The sequence below is a fragment of the Falco naumanni genome, chromosome 1 (genome assembly GCF_017639655.2).
Source record: "Falco naumanni isolate bFalNau1 chromosome 1, bFalNau1.pat, whole genome shotgun sequence".
Taxonomy (NCBI): domain Eukaryota; kingdom Metazoa; phylum Chordata; class Aves; order Falconiformes; family Falconidae; genus Falco; species Falco naumanni.
Window position 1 is genome coordinate 106,393,719 of NC_054054.1, and position 19,128 is coordinate 106,412,846.

General features: G+C 51.1%; 2 protein-coding genes across 2 annotated transcripts in view; both read right to left on the reverse strand.

The window, feature by feature from the left end:
* Positions 1–6,877, reverse strand: part of GUSB (glucuronidase beta) — a 17,618-nt gene extending 10,741 nt beyond the window's left edge. The window contains exons 1-8 of the mRNA XM_040614935.1: positions 6,618–6,877; positions 4,759–4,947; positions 4,127–4,308; positions 3,471–3,613; positions 2,764–2,951; positions 1,721–1,873; positions 837–1,015; positions 278–424 (exon numbers count right to left, since the gene is read on the reverse strand). Of these exons, the coding sequence (XP_040470869.1) occupies positions 278–424; positions 837–1,015; positions 1,721–1,873; positions 2,764–2,951; positions 3,471–3,613; positions 4,127–4,308; positions 4,759–4,947; positions 6,618–6,869 (1,433 nt within the window). The 5' untranslated portion in view covers positions 6,870–6,877. The remainder of the gene's footprint in view (positions 1–277; positions 425–836; positions 1,016–1,720; positions 1,874–2,763; positions 2,952–3,470; positions 3,614–4,126; positions 4,309–4,758; positions 4,948–6,617) is intronic.
* Positions 6,878–8,640: 1,763 nt separating this feature from the next.
* On the reverse strand, positions 8,641–17,870 carry LOC121097722 (argininosuccinate lyase-like). The gene is made up of 17 exons (XM_040614961.1): positions 17,751–17,870; positions 17,588–17,650; positions 15,324–15,518; positions 14,276–14,359; positions 13,895–13,951; positions 13,539–13,636; positions 12,834–12,911; positions 12,346–12,423; positions 12,149–12,201; positions 11,719–11,781; positions 11,386–11,500; positions 10,621–10,705; positions 10,387–10,446; positions 10,026–10,109; positions 9,743–9,823; positions 9,389–9,495; positions 8,641–8,881 (listed from the first exon to the last, which is right to left on the reverse strand). Exons 2-17 carry the CDS (start codon positions 17,597–17,599, stop codon positions 8,731–8,733), a joined length of 1,401 nt encoding a protein of 466 aa, XP_040470895.1. The 5' UTR covers positions 17,600–17,650; positions 17,751–17,870; the 3' UTR covers positions 8,641–8,730.
* Between the last annotated feature and the right edge of the window lie 1,258 nt (positions 17,871–19,128).

Genomic DNA, 19,128 nt, shown 5'->3' on the forward strand with positions numbered 1-19,128 from the left:
AGGTCAAGAAGAAATACTCAGACCAAATGCACTCCTACTAATTTTGCAGAGCCTTACTGGTTCAAAAGCAACAGTTTGAAACTGTTGTGCGGTTCCAAGCATCAGTTCAACACACGCAGCGGTTACACTTTTAGTTTGCATCTGTGGGTACTGTTTCAGGGTTCCCCAAAAATGCTTGCCCTCTCTTTACTACTTCTCTGTGCCATCCCAAAAGAAGAAGATACATCATCTCGCCAAGATTCAAGCCTCAGCTCTCTGTACAAGCAAATGCACTTACTTAAAGTAGTAAGCTGCTGGGGGCAGCTCTGATGCCGGCTCGTTGGCTACCGACCACATCACAACTGACGGCCTGTTCTTATCTCTGCGGATCAGCTCCTCCATCACAACAAGATGATGCTGCAAGGACTTGTTCCCAAAGCTCTCCCTTAAAGATGGAAAGAAGCAAGACCTGGTGAGGTGAAGGTATAAAATCCATCCCCTTTGCCTTTCCCAGTGAAACTCAAGGGAGTTTATACAGTTGTACACAGGGGTGTGTAAGTACAGCTGAGCCTTGATACTGAATATGGCTTCTGCCTTATTTCCCCAAAGCCTGCTGCACAGTTCAGGGCCGTGGTTTGGGCTCATTAACGGAGCCAGACCAAATGACGCTGATGTCCATGTGGCAAAGCGCCCCTGGGTTGCCCAACCTCTGCTGGCACACGTGGCGCAATGGGCTGATTTCTAAACAGAGCAAAGTGCTTCCATTATCAGGGCAGCGGGCGCTGCGGGCCGGGAGGGGGGTGCTTTCCAAGCAGCTCAGGGAGGAACAAAGAAATGAGGGGAAGAAGGGGTCTTACGACATTTTAATGCCCACGCCAGGGCACTCGTCAATCACCACGATGCCATAGGCATCGCACAGGTCCATGATCTCCTCGGCGTAGGGGTAGTGGCTGGTGCGGAAGGAGTTTGCCCCCAGCCAGCGCAGCAGGTTGAAGTCCTTCACAACCAGGGGCCAGTCCAGGCCTTTGCCACGGATCTGAGGGGGGCAGAGAGAAATGGCACCCAGTCACACTGCGGGCCCCTCATGCCTCGGCCGGCACTGCTGCTGCCTGAGCGTGCCAGCCCAGGGCACCCCTTCTGGCTGACAGCAGCACCCCTCCGGGCGGTGCTGTGCCTTTCCGAGGGGCGCTGGCAGGCCAGGAGGCTGGTGCTACGGGGCAGCGGGGGACGGCGGCAGGGGACAGCGGCGGAGGACGGCGGGGGGGGACGGGGGAGAGCAGCGCTGCCGCCTGGGGGCTGCCCGGGCCGCCCGCTCCCGCCCTCTCGCGGGCTGAGGCGGGAAGCGGCGCGCGGCGGGCGCTGAGGCGGGCAGCGGCGCGCGGCGGGCAGGGCGGGAGGCTCTGGCGGGCTGCGGGGGTCAGACCCGCCGGCCGGGGGCTTCGCTCCCAGCCTTTCCCAGGGTGGGGAATGCCAGAGCCGCTCCTTCTGACTGGAAACTATGGCTGGGAGAGCGTTTAGTGTCACCAGCGCACCGCGGGCTCGCCCGTGTGCCCCGAGAGGGATGTTATGGCTGTGGCAGGAGTGGGCATGGCATCCCCTTAATGCTAGTACAACTTCACCCCAGCCCTCCCGCCCAGCAGATGGGTGTGAGGTAAACGGCTCCTTTGAGCAGAGCAGGGAGGTGAGAGTGGGTGAAGCAAGGTGCCACGAGGCACCCACACCACAAGTGCTGCACACTTACGTCTGCATCCTCATGCTTGTTGACACCATGGAAGTAGAAGGGCCTGCCGTTGATGAGGAACTGCGTGCTGGTGACATGGACGGTGCGGATGCCGACCGGGAGCGTGTAAACATCCTCCAGCAAAGCCCCGTTTGCCTGTGCCTGCATTTTCACCTGGATTTCCAAGAGGGACATGCAAGTGACATGCTGGGCTTCACAAGGGCACCCCATCCTCCCTCCCCCTGGTCTGCAAGGGCTATCTTGACCTCCCATCCATTTTCCCACCCTGCCCTGGCACATGGCCTGCTCCTCGCTGTTGCTTCAGCTGCCTCTTGTGGTCCTCAGGGAAGGAGCAGAGTCTGACTAAACAGAAATCCAAGCTGGGCAAGTTGAAGGATGAAGAATGAACCCTGGATGACCCTTCTGGGGCTTGTTCACCCCAAGAGCTTCACCTTCTTTCCTCCTTACTCATCTGGGCCATTTCACCCCTGCAGGCAAGGCAGTGGTACACCTCTTCTGCACTGCACCTTGATACCAGGCAATGACTGAAATATCATCTTCTCACAGGAGGCACGTACCTGAGCCTCTGGAAACTCACAGCAGCTCATGTGCCCTAATTTCTACATCTAAATGTCACTGCTCACCCTCAACTCACACAGAGTCTTCCAGGCTCATGCTACTAAAGCTGAACTCTCGTCTTGCAGAGTGGCAAGAAAGCTCATTGCATGGCAAAGCACAGCGGCTTGTTCCTCAGCTTTCACAGTATCTCCTCCCCTGTGCTGCCTGAAGCAGCCCTTTTGCAAAGGATGGATGGCACTAAATGCAAAGGGCAAGCATCTCAGAGCACACACGTGTGCTCCTCCTTCTCACTGACAGACCTTTCAGTTTAGCACCCAGAAAGCTGGCAAAGTTTGATTTGATTACCACGTAATTAGCAATGCCACTCTGGTCACGTGAGTAGGATCCATGGGAGAAGATGAGTATGGAAGATGGGACATATGGCAGTTCCTTAACGGTATTAGATAGAGGGAATGCACACAGGAAGGAAGAACTGTCCCTGTTACCTCTAAGAAGTAGCGGTATCCAGGATTCTCATGCATCAGGTAAGGCCACCAGAGATTTGGGTTCAGGACTTTTAGCTCTCCAGCTGGCCCATCGCCTGTAGCAACCACTTTCCCCTCTTGGTCATGTAAACTCAGGGACAAGGAATAGAGGGTGCTGCCAACAACTGACACCTGATATTGCACCATTGCTGGTTGAAAAAAAAGGAAACAAAAAAACAATCAGATACTGCCATGAAAGGAAAACTACATGCACCAAATGTTGAAGGGTTTTCACATACATCAGCATTAAAAAATGAGGGAGATATAGAGTGGCATAAATCCAATGTAAGAAGCCTTACATTCTCTCTGTCTCTAAGTCCAGAAGTTTCCAGCAAGATTTGTAGATCACACAACTCTGTTACTTAGAGATAATCCTGCTATAAGCGGCAGGAAAACTGCTGCTACTGAGAAATTCTACCTCAAGAAACACCTGATCATCCTTTCACTTGTCTCTTGCAAGTCTCTTGCAAGTAATTATTTTCTTCTTACTGCTTGTGAACTCTTTAGCATATTCGTGCAGCTGCTGAGCTATGCAATAGACCAGCTCAGGTTCAAAAGAAAGCCACTATGAAACAAATTCAATCAGATTTTTGCAGGAAATTTTCTCAGCTGCCCTTGTCATCTCCATTTGGAGCCTGAGGTAGCTGCTGTAGTTGTTCTGGACCTACCAACACTCTCTGATGAAGTAGTTGTCACAGTAATATCATCTATGTAGACGGAAGGGGTGGTATAAAGCACAACCGGGCGATGGATTCCAGCATAGTTAAAGAAATCAAACCTGATGTTCTGTACAAAATAGTTCTTGGGATACCTGAGTGAGCAAGACAGAAGAAATGGCTGCATTATGTTTCATTACACGAGAACTGAAGGCAGCATATGGATGTTAGCAGTTAAAAATAGTCATGTAATAATAGATGGTAGCTGGTAAAATAGACTATACAACAGAATGAATCTATCTTTCGGTAGTGCTACTACTGCTACACTGAACGGGACTACCAGTCAGCAAACATCTAATGCACTGGATGGGTTTGATCCTTCAGGATAGCTGGTACTTGCAGTCACCAGCTAAATTCAAACTTATCAAATCTGCCATTGATTCAACATGGAAAATCACTTAATCTCAGTTCCCTGCATATAAAACAGATGCATATTCCTCCTAACACCAAAGCTTAAACTCCTCCCTGCTTGACTGATGAATTTCAGCATAAATACAATCCCACGCTTCTGTAAGTTGCTTGGAGGTTCTTATGAACCAGCAGTTGAATAAATTCCCATTCCCTCATCCCTGGGATAAGCTCAGCAGTACAGTGCTTTAGCAACTCACCTTGTTTTGTCATTCATGTACTGAATTGACCCCGGAGGCAGAGTATGGGGTGTCAGCGTGTTGTTGAGTGCGACAGTGATGCGGCAGGGGACCCCTGGGCTGCCCTGGATGATGCTACTTATATCTGCTTCAAAAGGAAGGTGGCCGCCTTCATGCTCCACAACTTGCACCCCGTTGACCCACTACAAGAGAAGACACCTGTGAGCCCAAGAAGCAGGGTTATTGGCATTTTGTGGCAAGCATAGGAGGGAGAAGGGAAGGAGCCCAGCAAAAGGCAGCTGAGATTCCCAGTAACACTGAACCTTGTTTTAGGCTCTTACTCCTCAAGGGATCAATCTAGCAGCCCTTCCTTTGCTGGGAGCTAGGTCTGGGTCACATACAAGCAAGCATCACTGAAAGATACGGTTTTGGGCAGATCCTGTAGCAAGCAAATGTGTTAGTTACTAGTCCTGATATCAGAGGATCAGACAAGAGAGACCTGGGAAATACGGCCAAGCTCTGGGCTGGAGGAAAACAGACAATAGCATACTGATATAAAATCTAGGCAGGGATTATTTGCTGAACAAGCCATGAGACAGATTTCAGTGCAGCATGATTTTGGAAACGCAGGGACAATTTCCCGTGCAACGTACCACAATGGAGTAGTAATGGGCACTACCAAATCGGAGCACCACTCTAGTGTTGAGGTCATCCTGAAGCCAGCGGAGAGGAAGCAGGACCTCTTTCTCATACCAAACCCAGCCGATGTAGTTCTCCAGGCTGGGGTCTTGAGTGATATCGTTGAAACTGGCAGGCACCGGCATGTCAATCACAGGGCCAGTCTGGCAGGAATAGCACAGAAAAGGAGGGAACAGGTAATATAGAAAAAAGAAATTTTACTGTCTTGGCTATCCAGACTATACTGCTGGAGGTGTCCCCTTCCACTGACAGCCTTACAATCCCTTTGCCAAGTGGAAATACTTGGGAAAAACCTGTTTAGAAGCTGGTGTGGTCTGTCACAGGTCCTATATGAGTCCTAATTAGTACTGGGCCCAGAAACCTGCCTGTTCCTACAGGAAGAAGCTGCTCTTACCTTTTCTCCTCCCAATGTATAACGAAATGCTTTCATTAATGGCTCTGGTACTGCAAAATCAGAGAAGTGAGAGTAGAAAAATGAATGTCCAGGTCATTGTTTCAGCCTGGGACTTCCCACAAAGTGTAGTTTTCCCTGCACAGCTGTAGCTGTTGGGTGAGCCATGCTGGTGGTGCAGTGTCAGCTCACTGGCGCAGGGTGCTGCTTGTCAGGCTAAGGGCTGGAGTAGAAGGGTGGCAAGAGGCACAGATACTTTGGGCCAGATGCCCCAGGGAAGGTCTGTGGAGACTCTGTGGGATGAGTTCAGCCTTTCTCACTCCCTGGAAGCAATATAGATTCTTTAGGATTACAGCAGAGTCAATTCACCTGCTTATTTTTAATATATGGGTTATATGCAGGCAATGTTACACCTTTAACACTGAAGTAAGCGGATGCTATTGCAAAACAGAGCTGTTCATTTTTAGCACCTGCTGCGCTCATGATGTTGCATAAACGAGTGCTGCAGCAGCTTCCCCTTTCCTAAGGAAGCCTTTCCACGGAGAGCGGAACAAGGAAGGTCTGGTCACCCAGGGGTGGGCATCATGTGTGCGGCTGACTCAGCACTGAACTGTACCAGCACTGCAGAGAAACTCAGTGCTCTAATCAGGCATCAGAAAATCCTAGCAGGAAAATATTTGGATGGTGAAGTGGATTTTTTAGTATCTGATACAGGAAAGCCTTGGACTGGGATGGCCATAATGTGTGTCTCCTTTAGGGAGAGTCTCCAGGGTCTAAAGCAGGTTGAGCATGCAGGTCTAAGCCTCCCCTTAGGGAGCATAGTTCAGGATTCCTCTCCTCTGGCTGTCTCTTTCAACAAAACTTCTAGCAGCATAGCATCTTTCAGCTCTTCTCTCCTTCCACAGTTTGGAAACAAATTGGCCAAAGCGCTAAAATAGAAATTATGAAGGACACGTACATTTTATGCATAGAAGACATAACTTCTGTTTTGAGGTAATGGTGTTAATTTCATAACGGATTTCAGTCACACGAGTTTATCTGCGCCCAGCTACTCTGGAACAAGTAATTCAAGCCTGCCCTCTCCCGGCACGTTCCTATTTATTCCGTGCCGCCGAGGATAGGTGCGTGTTGTGCAAGGCCAGCCCCGCTTTTGCAGCACAGGGATTTCTACGGCATCTCAAGGTGGCTCAAATGCTTCCTGGCTCCCGAGCAGAAGCGGGATAACGGGAGGCAGCCGCTCCTTAAAAAGCCCCCGCAGAGAAACCCCTGCACGGCGACGAGCCCCCGCTCCGCAAGCCACCTGGGCAAAGGCGTTCCCGGGAGAGGAGGGACGCCCGGTCCAGGGGGGGCTTTCCCGGGAGAAGAGCCCCCCCACCACCCAGCCCCGAGGCAGGGGCAGCCCCCGCCCGCGCCCCGCCGTACCTGCCGGAGCGGCTGCCGGTACCAGCGCTGCATGAAGCCGGCGTCCCTGCTCGCCGAGAAGTCGGCGCGGAAGCTCCAGAGGCCGCCGAGCTCCTTCCGCTCGCGGGAGGGGGTCTCCCGGGGGTACAGCATGCCGCCCGCCGCGACCGGGGCCGGGGCCGCCGCCGCCGCCGCCGCCAGCAGCAGCAGCAGCAGCAGCAGCCGCCAGCCCGCCGCCCCGCCGCCTGACGCCCGCGCCGCCATCTTGGTCATGGGCAGTGCCCGGCCGCGGGGCGGTACGGGGGGGCGGGTAACGGGGGGGCGGGTAACGGGGGGGCGGGTAACGGGGGGCGGGCCCGCCCCGGAGCGGCCGCGGCACGGCCCGGGCGGGGCCCGACGCTGCCACAAGGGGCGGCTGGTGGCGCTAGGCAAAGCCATCGGTAGCCTGGCGTACACACGCTGGTAGGCGTTGGGCTGTGTCCAGGATCGCTGGGTTTCCAGAGGCGGTGTGCGTGTGCTTTTTGTTTGTTTATTTATTTACTTGCTTTCTTACCTTTATTTATTTTCAGAGTCACTTGTGGAAGTGGAAGGGCAAGAAGTTATTGGAAGTGGCAAAGATCAGCACTGATAACCAGGTGGCATCTTGGGGACAGGCAGGAGGGTGATCTCTGCATTAGAAAACCACCTCTGCGCTCGTCTGTGAAGCGTGGTAACATTTCCTACTCAGAGTATGTCCTTCAGAACTTCGTTAGAAATAAAGCAGGACAGAGAAAAGCATCACAAGGGCAAGGGAGGAAAGAGATGCTATCACATTGATTTTAATATTATAGTACATTTATTAGTAGCCTATGTTTTGTGGATGAGAACAGTGCCTCCATGCACAGTAAGCAGCAGTCATGCTGATTCAATTATGCAACAGCTGAGTTTATTGCAGATCAATGAAAGGCACGGTGACACATTGGAGTATTGGAAAGGTGGTTAATAAAATGGGGAGTACCAGTGATGATGAACTATTTATTTAAGCAAGAGATTGAGATGTGATCTCAATCTGCTAAAGCCACCTTCTTTTTACAATCATCTGGGCCCTGTGTTACTCCGCAATGACCCCCAAGATGCTGAATGGTGGCAGCTGGGAACAAGCCAAAGTCTAGTCAGCTGAGCTGTAGGAAGGTACTGATTAGGAATGAGAAAATAGGGAGAAAGCTTATGTGAGGAAAGAAAAGAACTAAGAACTGGGGAGGAGGAGATAATCCCTTGGTGTTAGCTGTTTCTCTCACCTCTCCACCTGAATTGAATGTACATAACTGATTTCTCTGCCACAGCTAAGTTAGCTGGAAGATGAGACAAATGTACTAAACCAAAGAAACATGTCAGTAAGCAGCAGGGGACACAGGAGCTTCCTGACACTTAATTCCTCCGTTAAGATTTTCCTGGTCTTTGTTCTGATTTTACTTCTGTAAGGACAGAAGGGAGGATGGTAACTTATTTTTGTAAGAGGCAACAGCAATGCAATACTAGGGATGTGTTTTTTTAAAGCACTCTGCACCACCTAGCTTGGAGGCAAATCGGCGCCTATGTCATGCAGAGGAAGGAGCTGGAGCAGAGGTCATGCAACCCTGTGCTTCAGTGTAAACCAGAGCCAAAGGTTTTGTGATGGGCTGGGAGGACGTGTGGGTTGACCTGCTTAAGGCTATGCAAATTCCAATGTCGGGTAAGGAGAAGGCTTTTTTTGTTTGCCAAAAGGCAGGCAGGGAAACATAATCCTAGGAGGACGGCAGTGAGAGCTGGAGATATGGCATGTGTAGCAGATGTACTAAGTGTCTCACTTTGTAGATACAGACAAGCCTCTCTAAACATGTGCTGACATTCCTGCTGCTCTCTACCTCCCAACTCCCAAGAGCTTGGACACCCCATAACACAGCTCCACTGCCAGGGAGGGCGGAGCCCCCATCCTTTCACACCAGTGAACATTTTCCCAAGCCTCATCAGGGCTGAGGAAGCCCAACACAATGTTGTCCCTAAGAAGAAAGATGCAAGACAGGAGTTTCAGTAAACTACATACACCCCAGTGTTTATTAACTCCAGATTAGTGTGATAGGCACAATGCTGCATCCATGGGATCTCTCCCCACACTCTAAGCTTGTTCCTTCAGCCTCTTCAGCAGCTCCCTCAGCTGCTCGATCTGGGCAGTCACGCTGCTCTTGGCGGTACCACCCATGGCCGTGTACTGCTCCACACTGTTGACTACGTTGAAGACCTGGGCGACGTCGCTGCCAAACAGGGGGCTGGGGAGGCAAAGAGAAGAGGTGTCAGTGGGGAGCTTCGGGTGCTGCTGCCTGGCTTTACATGCTCGCTGCCTGCAGAGAGGGTGCATGAGTGGGGATGGAGCCTTTTTCCAAGGGGAAAGGCATCCTGCAACCCTGCCTCTGCACTTCTAGTGCCTGCCAGGAGCTGTCTGCGGCAGAGCACAGGGTCATCTCCAAGGGGAGCCTGAGGAAGTTTGGAGCCAAACTTCTGGAGGGCTGGTGCCTCCAGGTCAGGGCATGAGTTCCTTCCAGTCGCTCCCAATAGCTGCTGCCCATGCCCCGCTGGGGCTGAGTGGTAGTGATGTTCAATCCCCCTTCAGTGCTTGCAGGCCCAGCAGTAGCAGCACTGTCATTCAGGCCAGGAGGATTCTGGGGTGCTGTCTGGCCCGGGCATTTTGGGGAAGGGCACCACAAGGAGGCCTGTGCAAAGGGAGGCTGATACCTGCCTGTTGAGGGAAGTCATGGCAAAATAACAGTGATACGAACCTGATGCTCTTCAGGTCATCCAGAGTGAGATTATTGATGGTCATGCCTTTAGACTCGGCGAGGTGGACGGCCTTCCCAGAGGCAACGTGGGCTTGTCTGAATGGCATCTGCAGTGAGAAGCAGAGGCCGCAGTCAGTGGCCAGGCAACTGGGGTGTTTTTCAAAGGAAAAAATGGATGTGCTCTCTTTTTTGGTTGGCTTGTTTCCACTTAGGGTAATGCCATGTGAATCCAGGTTTGTTGACCCAGACTGATCATCACCTGGGGACAGAACAGAAGGCCTCATCTCAGGCCCTCGCTGAGCAGTATTCCGTATCCAAGGAAATCACAGCTCCCAGTCTCCCACTGATACTTACTCCTTTACGAACCAAGTAGAGCGCCAGGTCAGTAGCGAGCATGTCAGGGCTCAGTGCCTTCTCCATGTTCTCCTTGTTGATCTGCAGAAAGGAGGATCAAAGGGGGACGTTATCATCAGTTCCACCTTGGGGACACATTAGCTGACATTGGGAACCATAATAAGCAGTGTGGGTGAGGCAGTGAGGAGCCCTCACCTTAGGACCAGTCCAGAGCTCTTTTACCCGTGCCACTCACAGAATGTGTGCCCCAACCCTATTCAATAGTGGGAGGCTGGAGCTTTACCTGCAGGGTAGAAATCACTCCCGTGGCAACCTGGAGCACAGCATTCAGGGTGTCCACAACATCAAAGACAGCCTCCTTGTCCTCCTACATTAGCACAGGGATGGAAACTGCTGTGAGTCAACCTGATGCAGCCCAAAAGCCCAACAGCCCAAGCAGCCCAGCCAGCAGAGCAGGCTGGTCATCCCAGGGGCTCCTGCTGTGCCTGGGGTGTCAACTGCAGCGTGCTGCCCCTCAGCCCCTTTCTCAGCATCCTGCACACAAGCAGGGTCTGTGCAGGGAAACGTAGTGGCAAGACTGCTCAAGAGCAGAACAGAGCTGTGTCTGCTGCGAGACATGATGTGAAAACTGACATCTGTTTTACCTGCAGATCCTTGTTGTAGGTGCTTGGAAGTCCTTTGAGGACCATGAGAATAGCAGCCAACTGCAGAGAGAAACGGGAGAGGCACTTCGTTACAGGAGAAGAACAACATTGCCCCCACGGAGGTGAAGAGCTGAGACTGGGCACGTTGCTTTACACAGAGGCATGAAGAAGGAACAGTCTTCAGCCATGGTGTGAGCAGTTTCCCCATCCCGCTTCTTTCTTTAGCGGGCTCACCCGTCCAAACACTCGTCCAGCTTTGCTGCGGATCAGTTCCAGGCTATCAGGATTCTTCTTCTGAGGCATCAGGCTGCTGCCAGTGCTGAAAGAAAGGTGTGTGGAGTGTAACAGTGAGCAGGACCCCAGTCCCTACAGACACAGGTCATGCAACATGCTGGCCCAGCCCTCCAAAAGCCATGTGTAGGTCCCCCTTTCCTGGACAGGGCTGCAAAGCGTAGGAAAGCAGTGAACGGGGTGTGCTGAGTTTCTCAGGTCTCCCATAGCAAAGCCTTTGGCTTTGCAGTCTTGTCTGGAGGTACCACGCAGTCCCAGCTCTCAAAGAGGAAGCAAAAAGGAGGCTTCCCCCCAGGCAGCTCCATAGATGGTGTCAGCAGGCCAGCTTAAGTGTTGCTGTGACCTCAGAGAGGGAGGGCTGTGGCTGTGCCACCCTGAGAGATGAGGAGTCTGTTGGCATTGCAAGCCTGGCTAGTCAAGGAAGGGCTTTGGCAGGCATTCCCAGCCGAGGAGGAAGTTCCCTCTGCCAGCAGCTGCTGGGGAGGAGCGTCTGCTGCATGCAGACTTGACTGAGTTACCAGAATCAGAAATAAGTGATCATTACTGAGGGAGTGTTCACTCTACAGCTGCTTTTCTGCCAACCTTTCAATGCTGTGTCAGCCTTCTGCAGCTGGGAGACCCCAGCCACTGTCTCATTCTCCTAGGACTGGGATAGCTGAGGAGGAGAGGCTGAGGGAAGGGCTGTCTGCCCAGAGAGAAGAGATTTACCTATAAGCATCAGAGAGGGTCAGAAAGCCAAACTCGCTGGTACTGTAAATGATGAGATCTTCAGCCATCTTGCTAAGGTGGATCATCAGCAGGGTGGCAACAGAGAGGAATTCCACTGCAGAGAAGGCAGGAAATGAGAAGGTGAAAAATTTTCTTGTTTGCTTGACAACACAGAGATCTCTGACTGAAGTTTAAACACGAGCAGATTTTCTGTACAATTACTTCCTAGTGAGGGATTTCAGTCCCCTTGTTAATGGAGGTTAACTGGGAAGGTCTCAGACTCAAGCCTGCTTCTAAAATACCAGTGGGACAAAATGACTGAGTTGTGCTTACCCACAAAGTCTCTCTCGCTAACAGCGTCCATGCTGTTCAGGCTGATGGAAGCAAAGTCCAGCTCTGTAAGGAAGGTGATGGACACAGGAGGTCAGGCTTGGAGTGTCTGGAGCTTGAATGCATCAGGCTGCCCCAGAATGCAGGTGTCTGTGAGCCCTTGAGTAGTCCAAGGAATACAGATGTACTTAAGGGCTACACTGCCTGGGGTCTTTGTTATTAGCCCAGGCAGCCAGTGAGCAGCTGACGTGGCTTTTCCTGCTCAGACATCATAGGCATTGCCCTGTCTCATTGCAGTAAAAAGCCTGACGAAAGAAAGGCTTTTGCTCCAGACAGTGTGTTCCGGTGCCATTGGGAGCCATGTATCAATGCTTCCCTCCCTCCCAGATATTAGAAGTAGCCCTATGCCACTCAGTCATAGGGAGACATTTACCACTACGCAGAAGTTCTCTATCAATTTCCAGTGGGTTGCCAGCCAGAGCACCGCTGCCAGGGAAAAAAGAAACTGAAGTCAATCAATATAATCTGCATATCCCAACCAAAACTGAGTTCTACGAAGCCAGGAAGGCTGCTCTGAAGATTTTGCAGAGCAAAGAAAGGCCCAGTAATTACAAAACCAGTGGACTTTACCTTCCCAAAGGCAAGACATTGATCCTCTTCTTCATCTCTCCCAGGCGCTCAGAATCACGGGTCAGAGCAACAGCATGGCTAGGAAAGGACATGACAGATGAAGCACATGAAGTCAGAAAATGTCACTTTCCTTCCCCAGAAGTGTGCTGCCATGCCTGGAGCCTGGGATTGCCTCTTGAATAAGAAGAGGCTTGAAATGGAGCCTAGGCACTAAGGCCCTTTGAAGTGGAACAGCTGGTATCCATACAAGATTCTCCACCTATTAGCTAAGGTATAACTGTGGCCAAAGGTTGGAACATACAGGGCGTCAGCCTCCGCTGCCCACCCAGTGCTTGGGAGTGCCTGTTCCAGTTGGCAGGGTCACCTCTGGTTTGCCACCACCCCCGGCTGCCCCCTCAGAAGATGATGCTCCCTCTTGTAGGCTCCAGCTGAGCAGGGCCCCGAGGGTGGAGAAGGCTTCCTCCAGCCAAGAGTGAAAGGTTGGTTACCTGAGCAAGAACTGGCTCCATCTGATGGGCTGAGCTTTCTGCAGGTGGGTGTAGCCAGGCAAGATAACATCAATTTCTCTGCATGTGAAAGGAGAGAAGGAGGTGAGCAGCAGCTGCCAAGACAGAGGGCAATAGCAGGAACACCCCCGGGTTTCCTGGCAAGGTCGCAAGGAGAATATCTTTGGCCTGTGGTGTTTGGAAGTTGCTCTTGCTCTTCCTCTCCCTTTCACCTTTCCACCTAAGCACACTGGGTTTAGGCCTCGCGATCTTCCAGTGTGGGTGTCTGCCCTAGGCCTCCCTGGAAAGTCTCCTGGTACAGTAATCCCTCTGTGGCAGGCAAGGATTCCCCACTCCACCACCGTTGGGGAGCGTGGTTTGGGAGGAGGAGAGCTACAGGGAGTTAGCAGAGCTTTCCTCAGACAGAGCAACTTGAAACACGCTCAAGTTCCCCACTCCTTCAGATGGATTTGGTGCCTTCTGAAGTGTTGGGCAGACCTCCAACCTCAGCTCCTTTGCCAGAATGCACTGGGGGAAGAGGCAGGTCTCTGATGTGGACTGTGGAGGAGCCCCGTGCTACCACACACCGCCTGCCTGTACTTCCTCCACAGGAGACTGCTGCTGCCCTGATTGCTGCTAGTGAAAGAGCAAGGCCAGAAGTCTCCTGCCCCAGCAAGGCCAAGGCCGTGGATTTGCAAAAGGACTTACATGGCAGCGCGTTCCACCAGGGTCTTAATGAGTTGCAGGAGGTGAGTGGAGATGACAGAGAGGGAATTCTTCATGAAGAGCTTCAAGTCAGTCACAACCTGTATGTGGTTGGCCACAGTTAGACAAAGCAGAATGTGACATGCATAGTGACTGGCCACTTTTACTGCAAGGTAAACCCCTTCTTGTGCTGTGTGATGGGAAGGTGCATCTTCCTCTCCTCATTTGGTCGCTGTGATGTGGTACTGTCACTAAACCTTGCTCTCCAGGAAGAGAGCCAAAGCCCATTCTGATCTGAGGTCTCCTGAAGTGAGAGGGGGAGGAGTACAAAGGAGACAAAAGAACGATTGTGTACCCACCTGATCATTCCTGCTTCTTCCAGTGTGCAGCTTTCCAGCTATGTCTCCGATCAGCTCCTGAGGACAAGAGGAGGATTTCTATCGGTGTCTATATTCTAAGCAGGAGACTCCACACAAGCAGACCTGCTCCCTGCCTGGAAGGGACTCAGCTGCAGGATGCTGTGAGTAGCCATGGGATCTCTTCTGGGGAAGGGCAAGTTTGGGTTCTGCTTGTACAGTGCCTCTTCCACTCAAGAGGTCTTGGAGACACTTGATTGTGCACCTGGGGTTTTGGTGCCACAAGGTCCAGAGGCGTTTCACAGTGGGGCAGAGGCACATGCACTTAATGTCAGGCAAATCTAGCTGCAGAGGAACGGGAAGAAGAGGTTAGAGGGCCCAAACCTTTAGTCTGCGTTCGTTGGCAGTGTGGATATCCTCATCGGTTTGGGTCACCACAAAGACTCCTTTCGACCATTCCTCAGAGATCTACAAAGATCAGCAGAAACACCGGTCAGCCACTACAGTTACCCTGCTGGGGGGGGGCAGGGGGGGCGGGGGGGCAGAACTGTAAATGTCCCCAGCAAATACAACTTCTGCCATCCCAATGGAAGTTAAAATGTTAAGTCTCACACAAGCTCTGGCATTCCTGTTCTTTCAGGCCAAGGCTGGCTGCTTGGCTCTGTCCTGATAATCTATACTGCACTTGATGGGATTCATCTCTCTACCCATGGTGATCCTGCAATGTTATGGCTATAGGAGGATTTAAGCATTGCAACCAAAAAGTGAGCTGACATGTCAGTGAATGCTTTAGCATTGTCCATCAAGGTTTTCCTATACAAGCATTGTATGGAGTCACCATTGTCCATGGTGGGTGAGCAAGAACAACGGATATTTTAAAAAAGTGCTTAGCTGCTGACTTCTCTTCACCCCTATACAATGCTATGCATTGCTTCCTACTAACTCGGGCAGCCAGACTCTAAAGGACCCCAAGTGCCAGCAGAAAAAGAATATTTCTAATTCATGCTGAAACGATTCCTGGTGCATGTTCAGTCTGAAGAGGATGGATGGGCAGGTCACCCTGAGCACGCTGACCGAGGCACCAGCACTGCCATAACAAGCATTGACAATGTGCTCATCAGGGCTCCAGGCTCTCACTGGGGCTTGTCTGCTCTTGGGCTTCGGTACCTTTAGCCGGATGTGATTTGCGTATCAATCCCCTGCCCAGAATGTTTCCAACAGTGCAATACACGTGGGCCTGTCATGCCTATGATCTAGGACAGCATTCCCTTCCAGGAAAGCACCTGGGCACATGCCTAGCTCTAAGGAGTGGGATGTGGGGACACTGAAAGCTGGTTTTTAGCACAGCCGCTGAGGGAGGCTACTACAGATGCTGTCAGATAAGGAGCCATTCATTCCAGCACACGTGACAGTTTGTGAAGGAAATAAATACCTTTTCCAGGCCACTCAGGATCTTCTCCAGCTCAGTTTTAGATAGGATCCCAGCCTTCTCCAAGGCTTTGGCATAAGCCATGCTCCCCTGGATATCAACTTCAGACAGTCTCTGATCATAGCTAATGGAAGCATTGAGCATCTCCATGACTGGATCTGTGCTTCCACTGAATCTTCCTCCCCAAAGTTTATCCCCCTGAGAGAGAGAAGAAGCAAAATTAAAAAGTCCTACTAACCTCAGTTAAGGTCCTATGCATTATGTGATGTCCAACGATCTGTCTTATCCAATTTAGAGGCCATGCTCAGCCATGTCCTTTCATTGTTGCAGCACCAACCAGAAAAGCCCTGGACTTCAGGACCTTTGGCAAGTAGTTGCAGAGGTGGATAACACATCACTGTCACTAGCATTTAGCCCTTGAGCGGTGAAGTCTGTCTCAGGAATCCTCTGCAGGGATTCCTTGAAATTAATATATCAGGGCATATCATGCAAGACCAGCATGCTGAGGCAGTTGTAGGTCAACAACCCTTTTATAGCCTTTTAAAGTGGAGGGAAAAGCAAAGCAGTCAGTAAGGAATATAGTGAAGGCTAGTATCCTCCAAGTCCTTTTTGTGCTGTTGAGCTAACAAAGAGATTTTTCTTTGATTGACAAAGAGCTGTGGGCCAGCATAAGCTACATCCTCTACAACACTCCTGTAAGTATGAAGTGTTAGAAGTTACCATCTGAAGCATCTCTGGAGTCCATGATGTGCTTGCAAACTTTGGCATAAAATATTAGTGTAAAACTGGTTAGGGTGCAGACTGCAGGAAGTGAGGTGTGGGTAACCTCCAGCATCAGGAATGTTCAGGAAAAATAAATCAACAAAAAGGTTTAAAAGAGAAACAAAAGTTGTTTTTCCACCCAAACCAAGTTTCATGTAGTAACCTCACACACTTGTATGTGTCATCTACCTGCTTCCCTGGGTGACCAGAGACAGGTACTCAGTTCCAGCTATGCACCACAGCAGGGGGGTTCTGAGCTTTTCTCACCAGTGATGCAGCAACTGAATGGAGTCACTAGTAAGGGCCTCATATGTCACTCGATCACAAGCTTTTTGCTTGCCCAGGTAGGACACTCCCTTAAGTCCTAACTCTGGCAAGCTTGCACTGAGATGGATAGGAATTTTGCTTGTGTAGAGACCTTACAGCTTATCCCAGATTTCAAAACAACTCTTCAGTGCTAGCAGGCACAAAAAAGAAACAGGAGGACATTTAAAGGAAGGGCCTAAATACAATTGCCATTTCAGAGCCGATTAGTAATAATTATCTACTTGATTTTATAAACACTCATGTCAAGCCGCTTCTCATGCTGTACGCTATAGCTACCATGGACAGCAAGAAGCTGGCGGGACAGCTGCAAACTAATCTGTGCCAGGGCTTTATCAGTCAAACAAAGCACTGTTGAGTAACTTCAGGAACTCTTTCCCTAGTGACTGTCTCCACGTCTGTGCCGATCCCTGCTGAAACAATGTGCCTGAGAGGACAGCAGGAGAGAGCCTACAGAGCTAAGGCTGTAGGCATGTGGTTTTTGATATCTTTAAGGCAGCTTTGTCAGAAAGGTGAGGGAAGAGAGGTGGGAATCAGAATTGAAAAAGAAAAGTCTTAGAGGTCCTCTGTGTGTATCTGGTGCCCACAGGAGCATGGCATACGGATTAATGGTTAGTACCAGAGCCTAAGTGCTTGAACAGCGAACAAGGTATATCCTAGGCATCTAGTTATAACTTCAGCATTATGGGTTTCCATCCAAGTAAGTAGGTCAGCAGAAACATTGCAACACATACATTTGCAATCAAGAAATCAAAACTGAAAGATTAACGCTAGCTAGCTCCAGGAGACTGGTTAGAGAAGTAGCTAGTACAGTCTGACAGCCGATGGACACTGGTCTGTAACCCAGAGCAGAGGAGACCAGGGCTGCAGTAGCTATTTGGAAGGGAAAAAAAGTGACTCGCTACAATGATGAGTCCAGCCTCGCCTACTGGGCACAGAAACTGAAAATGCAGCTTTTGTTACAGAGAAGCGTTTACACAAGCTGCTGTGAAGTACCTCCTGCCAAACACAAACATCAGAAATGAACTGCATCGGTTACGAGGCTTTCCCAGGCAGAGGGAAGGACCTGAAGGCAACGCCAGGCTGCTCGGCCCAGGACTTGGACTTCAAGTGAGCTGAGCTCGCATCTGCCGGAGCACCCCCCGAGCCGTCCCCTCCGGAGAAGCAAAGTTCACCCTCACCTCGGCTGCCATTTCGGACGACGTTTTGCTTGTTTGGGCAGCGATCCCGGCAACTGGTGCAACCTGCGGAACAGCGAGGTGAGGTGAGGCTCTGCCCCGGTGCCGGAGGGGGTCCCCGGTGCCGGAGGGGGTCCCCGCCGCCCGGCCGGCCGGCCCCGCTCACCTGCTCCGCAGCGCAGCCCCGGCTGGTCGCTCGCTGCTCCCTGGCCCCGCCGCCCCGCTTTTACACGCCCCGGCGCGGGGCTGGCGGCTCGTCCCGCCCTGGCGGGGCGGGGTGTCCCCGGGGACGGCCCCGATCCGGTCCCCACTCCCCCCGTAGCACACAGCAGCACGGGGGTGTTCCTGCTTTGCCTGAGGCAGTGTGCTACTACGGCGTGGTTTTTCCCCTGTGCGCTGCCGGAGGCCTTTGAGGGAGTGCAGGAAGTGCATCTCAGTGTTCTTGTCCCCTCTTGGGGTTTGCTGCCCTTTAAACCAGCCCTGCTGTCACAGAACCGTAGGATAATTCAGGTAGGAAGGGACCTAGTCCAGCTGTCTTTCCTATCTTTTCTGTCCTACTCTTCATCCCCTTTCTGAGTTACAGATGATGTCTAGGGCACAGTGGGGCTGCATGATGAGTGCCTGCTGCTTTCAGTAGCAGAGAGGACATAGGCAGAGGAGCATCAGGCTATGTCTGGCTACCCAGCCTGAATGAGCAAGTGGTTTTTGCAGCTGGATTTCCAGTGTGCTGCCTTCAGTATCTGTCCAGAACAAGGCTCAATCTCTGTATCTGGATTCATTGTTGACTATTAACTCACTGCTTCTCAAACATTTCCACTCGTGGTGATTTTTTCTGGGGTGATGACCCTGTTCCTTTACAGACTTCCAAGCTTGCAGATGCACAGAGCATCATGCTGTCTACACTGAGAAAACCTCTTTGAACCATTTTGTTACCAGGTTCCTTCCTCTTCTGAAGCCCCTCATTTTTAATCCTTCTCTTGTCGTGTTCATCTTTTATGAATGTCTTTGTCCTTATTCTGAACTTTGACAGGAGGTTGCTGAGGATCTGGAAAAATAGTAAGCACTAGATTTACACCCAGAATGAATCCTATACAGGGAGAGGCTTTACTGTGTTGTGTTTGTGACATGGGCTCAAGACTGGCCATGTGGAACATGCATAACCCATTCAAAGACTGTTCTCCCTTTAGAGACCAGTTGTGACCCACAGGACTAGAAAATGGGAGATGGGATCTCTGTGGCACTTTCAGAGTTGCCCTGTATCTACTTTGCTATCTGTGTTTTCATGCCATTAACCCCATGCATGTGTGATAATGACCGCTTTGATTTCTAATTATGACCTGTATTTAAACAGTTACGTGGTGGTTCAATATACCAGTGAACACTCCAGTTTACATTCCATTAGTTCCAGGCATCTTTGTAGTTTTTTCCACTTACTTTTATGTGCATTTCTCTGTAACGTGAGGAATAGAAATGGTTGAAGAATAACAATGAAGTTGATTTGAGTTGCCCCTGGCAAAGAGGAGTCCAATCTAGATGAATATGTT

Excerpts from the sequence above, each read along its gene's own strand:
- LOC121097722 (XM_040614961.1), bottom strand. Across the intron at positions 12,202-12,345 it reads AATGTCTTGCCTTTGGGAAG|CGGTGCTCTGGCTGGCAACC; the intron begins GTAAAGTCCACT and ends TTTCCCTGGCAG. Across the intron at positions 10,706-11,385 it reads ACCCTCTCTGATGCTTATAG|CACTGGCAGCAGCCTGATGC; the intron begins GTAAATCTCTTC and ends CCTTTCTTTCAG.